This window comes from Plecotus auritus (assembly GCF_963455305.1).
Source record: "Plecotus auritus genome assembly, chromosome: 5".
NCBI classification, from domain to species: domain Eukaryota; kingdom Metazoa; phylum Chordata; class Mammalia; order Chiroptera; family Vespertilionidae; genus Plecotus; species Plecotus auritus.
The window spans coordinates 163,648,517-163,656,497 of NC_137776.1; the positions used below are offsets into that span (position 1 = coordinate 163,648,517).

Genomic DNA, 7,981 nt, shown 5'->3' on the forward strand with positions numbered 1-7,981 from the left:
AAGGCTGTCTTCAGAGCCACTGATAAGACCTGAGTTTGAGTCTCAGTGAAATGGAGAGACACCCCCAAGGGTTTGGGCAGAGAAGTGATGGAATCTGGCTTGAGTTTTCATAGCATCATCCTGGGTGATGCTGGACAACAGACTGAAAGAAGCAAGTGCAGAGGCAGAAAGGCCACTGTGATCGCCAAGTCCTGTGCTGGGCACTGGAAACTGGCGGATATACCTGGGAATCCGCGCAGTGCCGTGATTGACTTCGTGGTGCTCCTTACGCTCTTTCGGTGCTTGGTAAAAAAACGCGAATTTCAGCTCCCATCCCCGAACACCTGGTCTGATGAGGCTGGATTGTGGTTGTTGAGATCCGCCTCCCCTCAACCCTTGTTTTCGGAGCGCAGCTGGAGCCTCGCTGGAACTTCCATAGTTCACATCTGATGCATTAACCACGGGGCACGCACTGCCCGAGGCTGCGGAGGTTGGAGAGGGTGGGTAAGCTGCACGCAGGGCCCCTAGCTGCGACCCAGGTGAGTGGCAGGACCCCTGCTGCCCCTGAGCTTACACAAAGCGGGGTTCTCCTTCCGCCTCTACCCCCTTTCCAGGGCACAGGGAGGGCTAGTCCTGGGAAGCGGGGGCACGGGGAGTGGGGCGGGGCCGGCGGGATCCCCGGCAGGGAAGGGGCCCCCTTGGGCCTCGCTAACAAAGGGAGGTGTCCTATAAAGGCGGCGGCGGGCGGGCCTCCAGACGAGGGCGCACACGGCCAGAGAGGGCGCGGGCTCCTGGATCTTGGCGAAGAGGTGCGTGGACTCCGGGTGCAGGGGTGGGTGCAGGGGTGGGCGCGGGGGCGGGGGGTTAGTGGGCGCCGCTGGGGCGGGGCTCGTGGGCCAGCGGGTCTCCCTCCGCAGCCCCGGAGTCCAGTCCCAGCCGCACGCGCCAGGAAGGCAGGAGTGTGGAGGCGACTTGGTAGCAGCCACCAAGTCAACTCGGTGAGAAGACCTGGGGCTTTGGGCAGGGCCGGGGCGGGGGCGCCGCTCTGGGGGGGCGCCGCTCCGGGGAGCGTGTAGGCGGAGCCCTTTGCTTTGAAACGCGACGCCAGGGACAGACACCCCAGAGCTCCCAGATAGCTCATGTGCAGAGGTGAGCGGCTCCCGGACACCTGGCAGGTGCGAAACTTTAGCAGGAGAGGCTTTCCTGGACGCCTGAACCACTGACTCACAAGGCAGGGCTGCAGGCTGGGGGAGCAAAGGTTATAAAAAGAAAAAGGGAAAGGCTGGGAAGTGCAGGGCACGGGCAGCAGGTTGGGCGGGGTAAGCATGGAGTGACGGGTGGTGGGCGCGCCTTGGAACAGGTGGCTCTCCCAGTGCCCCCCTAAGGCCGGCATTCACAGTAAATGAGCTTACTGAGAACATCAACATGCAGAGTTGTTTAAAGAGAACAGTAACCTGCATAATCATATGTATTCTGATTTTTATATTATTTAGAAAGGATATAAATAGCGTATATGTACACACCAAACTGGCTACTGCTGTGGAATGCGATTAGATAGGTAGGGAGACTGCCAATTTTAAATTTTTTTTTTGCTTTATGAACTGGCGTACTGCTTGATCATTTTCCTTAAATGAACATATATTTCTTCTACAAACATTAACAAAGGCAAAGCTGTGCCTGGTGTCGGAGGTTGGGCATCTCCCACGAAGGGAACTCTGTCTGTAGACCACCCTTCGTCTCCGGCTCTCTGGAGAGTGCTTTCACTCACTGTCAGGAGAAGAGGCAGATGCAGGACCAGGGGCCAGGAGGAGAACGTAAAGTCTCAGGGAAGAGGAGCCGCAAGTGTGGGAATGCCGGGGGCAGGCCACCGTGGGCCCGTTGGCCGGGTGCCTGCGTCGCAGGTTTTCTACTGGACCTGGGCTGTGTGTCCCGGAACCACCAGCACCAAAACGCAGCGGCTCCTGTTTCGGACATTAGTCACCTTCTCTAAGGCATGATTGTCATTCCTTTCTCTGGTGACCTGCTACCCTCAGTGGTGACAATATAAACACAGGTTTGTTTCCTATGACCTTCCTCCTGCCCAGGCATTCCTGGGGGGTCCGTTCAGGGGTGTGTAGATAGAATTCGGGGATTCTATATACTTAGTTGGGAAAAAGTTACATCTTTATTGCCACTAACCTTTCATCTAAATGTCACCTCTCCTTTGTGGATGCATGTGGGCAGTAAACTGCAGTGGTATTAGCAGTACTGGTGACTTGTCACCAGTAGAAATCATACATACTTCCATGCTACAGATGTTGCACATCTTTTGAAAAAAATCATTTACATATCCCTATGTATCGATTATGCTAATAAATCGAATGTGTTATGAAGCAAAGCACATGCATTATTATATATAAATTTAAAATTATTTTAATAACTGTGAAGCATAATTGGTTATTTGATGGGTCGATGTATTTTAAGTGATGCACTTAAAATCACTATTCTGAGAAGAGAACCAAAGGCTTTTTACTTTATGTATTGAAAAGCATTGTTCTGAGACGGCTTCCTCAGACTGCCAGAAGGTTCCATGGCACAAAAAAAGGTTATGCACCCTGACCCAGCAGGAGTCAGTGGTGACACAAATGCATAAACACCCAGGCTTGGGACACAGGCTCTGCCACGGATTCCCTGTGTGACCTGGGACAAAATTCTTCACCCCTGTTTTGACATCTACCAGATGTCTTCTGATTCTGTGGCATCTGGCGTATTTTTTTTTTTAAGCTCTTAACTTACTCTGAAATCAAGATTAGCAGCAGTCAGTCCTCACAACTAGAAAAACACTAAATAAAATTTAAAAAATTGTAAATGAAATGTATTGGGGTGGCTTTGGTTTCACGTGTACAGTTCTATGATACATCATCTGTATATTGCATTGTGTTTACCACCCCAGTCAGGGCTTTCGTAATTTCCCAGCGACCTCCGCTTTGGGTTTTTCCAGCTTGTTAGGTCGTTGATTTGTACTTCCCCCTGTGGAGAAGGAGGGGGCACACTTGAGGATAAATCCACAAGTAATTATGCAGGCCTCGTTTCAGAAGCTTGCCTTCCTCTGTCTGCTTCCAGAACAATAGAATGGAGCCCTCTTAGAAGAGAACACCAGTTAGTTTATCCTGCCTAATCTTTTTCTTGCCACTTTGAAAAGAATCCCCATGGGCCTGAGTTGACTTAGTGAATGAGCTAAACCCTCTATTGACAAGAGAAGCTTGAAAATAACTTTGTTCCCATAGTCCTGGCTAAGCAGCCAGCCTTGCCAGGAGAGAACAGGACCGTTTTCTTTCGATCTTAAAATCCTCCTGATTTGGTTCAAGCTTTCAGTTTTAGGTACAGTTGGGCACAGTTCTGACAACACTCATATTTTCATTGTAGAACCAACGGCCTGGTTATCGAGAACTGGCTTAGGTTAGATCACTGGCAGTAAGTGGGTGTCGTGGTATTTCAGAACAGAAAGTGGCCTCAGGGGTCGGCTGGTCCACCCCTTTAGTTGGAAGGATACGTGGGCTGCCCGGAAGCCCCCCGAAGGCCCGGTTTGGTGCTGTTTCTCTGCTCCAGCAGTCCCTGCCCCTCCCTCTCCATGTCACACAGGCAGTGGCTGGCTCCTCCATGTCCATCTGCCAGCACAGTATCTGGCACATAGTTTCAGTGACTGCTGATGCCAAAGCTTGGAGGGCATAGGGTTGTAACTCATGGGCCCAAATGGGAGTGTCTCCACAGAGCAAGGACATGGACTTAAGTGGCTGGTGGAGGGAGCCTGAAGCCTGCCATGCGCTGCCGGGGTTTCGCTCACCACCGGTTCCCGGCACAGCACTGGACTCTCCAATCCGGACAGAGCAGGAAAGGCAACCAGAACCTGGCTGGGACATGTCCCGGGGGCGTACAGATGATTGACAAATGCCAGGCTCTGGATTAATGACACTTCTCATCTGTATAGGGAAGAGAGCCCTCGTATTTATTAAGTGCCTGTGTGCTGGGCACATGGTGTCTCATTGATATCCTTATATACTTCATAGGGGATCTCACTTAGTTCTCACAAGAAACTGAGGATGGCTTTATTTCCGTTTTCCAGAAAAGAAAACTGAGTCTTAAAGAAGTTAACGGATTTTTTCAGAGTCATATAACTAGGGCAGTGGTCGGCAAACTCATTAGTCAGCAGAGCCAAATATCAACAGTACAACGATTGAAATTTCTTTTGAGAGCCAAATTTTTTAAACTTAAACTTCTTCTAATGCCACTTCTTCAAAATAGACTCGCCCAGGCCGTGGTATTTTGTGGAAGAGCCACACTCAAGGGGCCAAAGAGCCGCATGTGGCTCGCGAGCCGCGGTTTGCCGACCACTGAACTAGGGAATTGGGAGCCTAGGAAATTGAGAGCTGAGATTCAAAGCCATATCTTTCTACATTAAAACCCATAAACTTTCTTAGTTTTTTTCTATTGTGAGGCAAATAATATATGAATACTTTATTATAAAAATGTAAAATAATGCCAAAGTATACAGAATAAAACCCATAAGTCTCCTTTTTCTACCTCCCCCCAACCCACTCTCCTCCCCCCGAGGAAGCTCTATTGACAGTTTGGCCTGAATCCTTCCAGGTATTTGGCTCTGTATCTACACGCACGCGCGCGCACACACACACACACACACACACACACACACACACACATATACATATATCCATACACTCCTATAGAGTGAAATAAACAAATACATAAAGCTATTGTAGCTTCTTCATTAGGAAAAAATAAATTACAATGAACATTTTGTTTTCTCTGTTTTATTGGTAGGGATCATTGTAATCCTTTATCATTTATTGAGCACTTACTATGTGCCAGACATTGCACTAAGGTATCGTTTTATGTGGCCTCACAGTTGTCCTTCACTTCTGAGGCATGTGAAGCACAGAGAGGTTAAGAGATTGCTCAGGGTCACACAGCTAGGAGGCGTAGAGGCAGTAGCCAAACCGGGGTCTGGCTCTGTAGCCTATGCTTTTTTTTTTTTTTTTTTAATATATTTTATTGATTTTTTACAGAGAGGAAGGGAGAGGGGTAGAGAGCCAGAAACATCGATCAGCTGCCTCCTGCACACTCCCCACCGGGTATGTGCCCGCAACCAAGGTACATGCCCTTGACCGGAATCGAACCTGGGACCCTTGAGTCCGCAGGCCAACGCTCTATCCACTGAGCCAAACCGGGGTCTGGCTCTGTAGCCTATGCTTTTAACCATCACTTGGATGCCTCCACCACTGTCTGACTCCTACAGAGTCAGGGCTTGGTGGTATCCTAGTGCTTGTTCCAGTGAACTGGGATCATCCTCATTTGGTTTCTATGGAAGCGTACTGAATAGTGGGATAACTTCTGGAACATGTCTCCATCCCTAGGCCAACCCCAGCAATGTCTACAACACGCTTACCACAACCAGGGCTGCTTACATGTGAACGTAGCATGAGTTAAAACACAGAAACAGTGCCTGGCACAAGGCAAGTGCTCTGCTTGCTCTTATTTTTCCTTACTGTGTAGTTCACAGGTTGCCTTCATATGCAGTATTTCATTCATTCCCTACAACAACCCTGTGCGGAGAGAATGGTACTGTTAACCTATCTGATAGTGGAGGAACTGAGGCCTGTGAACTGACAGGGAGCGCCCCAGGGCTGGTTAGTGTTTGGTGCTGTGACTAGAACACCCACCTGTGAGGGAAAGGGTGGCGTTTCCCTTCTGTTTTGTCCTGCTGTGCCTTCCTGTATGATGGCAGGTATCTGATATGTGAATACACTGCTTCCTTATTAAACTTAGTGTTACAGCTAAAACCGGTTTTGCTCAGTGGATAGAGCGTCGGCCTGCGGACTGAAGGGTCCCAGGTTCGATTCCGGTCAAGGGCACGTACCTTGGTTGCGGGCACATCCCCAGTGGGAGGTGTGCCGAGGCAGCTGATCGATGTTTCTAACTCTCTACCCCTCTCCCTTCCTCTCTGTAAAATATCAATAAAATATTTAAAAAAAAACAAAACAAAAAACAAAAAAACTTAGTGTTACAAGGCATCAGTGTCCCGATTTGGAGAGTAGAGCATTGGTTCTCAACGTTGACCACACACTGAGTTCACATGGAAATACGTGGCTTGGATCTCACATTAAGGAAGACCTTGTGGTGCATTTGCATCGACTGCAGTTAGCCCACAGCCTTCAGCTGCAGGTCCTCGTTCTATATTTGAATTTAGTTAAAAAAGGTCTGTCACTTGCGTCTATAGACGCTCATGGCGTACAACTGGTTAAGGATTAAAATAAAAGGACAAAGAGATTACAGCAGGCTTGGTTATAGAAGAACAAGATATCACCCTCAAGAATCATTCAATACCCCACAAGTCATTTTACCGATAAATATATTTATTATTTTGTTGTATGTAGTCATCAACACTTTTATAGCAATTACTGTGTGCCAGGCACTGTTATAAGTGATTTACAAATATTTCATTCTCCTAAGAGCCTTTGTTTACCCCCAAGGGCTGAAGGACTTCAGTGAGGAGAGGGCATGGGGGGCTCTGGGATGGCTTCACAGAAAGGGAGAATTTGAGCTGCTCTTTAAAGAATGTGTAGAAATAGGCAAGGAGAGTGAGAAGGGAATTCAAAGCACAGAGGAAGGCAGGTGTAGAGGAGTGGAGCTGGAATATTTGTTGCTCTCTGTGGGAACAGGAATGGCCAGCTGATAGCAGTGAGCCAAGAGCACCCAACTGTTGAGGTCTGTCTGGGCTTTGGCTTGTTTGCTGATGCATCAAAACGTTCCCATTGATGCATGTCAATCCAAACCATGTGAAAAAAGGGATCATGTTTCTGAGAGTTAAAAATGGCACAGTAATTTTTGGCCATATATGAGGATAGTCACTCCCCCTGGGTTGGAGAGGTCACAGAAATGGAGCCTCGGGGAAGCCCGCATACCTTCTACAGCATCCATGCCAAATCATCACCCCCATATGCTCCTGGTCTTTCTTCTTTGTCACCCTAAATACCCCCACTTCTGTTCTTCATACAAGAGGCTTTCAAGACTCTTCAGCACCCTGTTCACCCTCCTCTAAATGTGGTCCACTCTGGATATTTTAGTTCTTATGCTGTGGGGTCTAATCCTCCAGGGGAGGTCTGCCAGCTAAGACCAGAGATGCATTCTATTTTCATCATTCCAAATATTGTATTATTCATGAAACCTAGGATCACAGCTTTTTAAATAAAAGAATCCATATTTAACTCCCTATTGACTAAATATATATTTTATTATTCAATCCTATGCATGTACTACTCAGTTCTATGTTGTGCCTGATTCCAAAAAGTTAGGAGGAGTTCATTATATAAGAAGCAATGGGGGTATTAGGATAAAAATAACCTTGTAACCAGATGGGGGTATTGGGATAAAATAACCTTGAAAACAGCCAGGGAGAAAAAGGCCAAAGGGTGTTGTTCTTATCCTACCCTCTCTTCTGCCACGTTTTCTTCCCTTCTCAAAAGGAGGATTCAAAAAAACCTGAAAATGAGAAAATGAATTTCCTAAAATCTGGGTCAAGAAGATCAAACACCTCAAGTTTTTTGGCAGGACACGTGCTACCCACCAGGCCTCTTACAAGGTATTGGCCCTCAGGGCCCTTTCTCTTTCCCTGGTCAGGAACTCAGACATGACGGGGAAAATCTTCACAAACACCAGGGAGCGGTGGAGGCAGCAGAATGTGAACAGCGCCTTCGCCAGGCTGAGGAAGCTCATCCCCACTCACCCTCCAGACAAGAAGCTGAGCAAGAATGAAACGCTTCGCCTGGCAATGAGGTATATCAACTTCTTGGTCAAGGTCTTGGGGGAGCAAAGCCTGCAGCAAACGGGAGTGGCAGCCCCAGGAAACATTCTGGGACTCTTCCCCCCAGGACCCCACCTGCCCGACAGGACTCTGCTCTGTGACTACCAGGTTCCTTCACCTGGCCCAAGCCACCACGTCCCTTAG

The 7,981-nt window shown here is 48.3% G+C and overlaps 1 protein-coding gene across 1 annotated transcript; it reads left to right on the top strand.

Moving 5' to 3' along the window:
• Positions 1–761: 761 nt before the first annotated feature.
• Positions 762–7,981, top strand: TAL2 (TAL bHLH transcription factor 2; the record flags this gene model as incomplete). The annotated part of the gene is made up of 2 exons (XM_080667948.1): positions 762–788; positions 7,630–7,981. The coding sequence occupies exon 2, from the start codon at positions 7,664–7,666 to the stop codon at positions 7,979–7,981; it is 318 nt and encodes a 105-aa protein (XP_080524074.1). The 5' UTR covers positions 762–788; positions 7,630–7,663.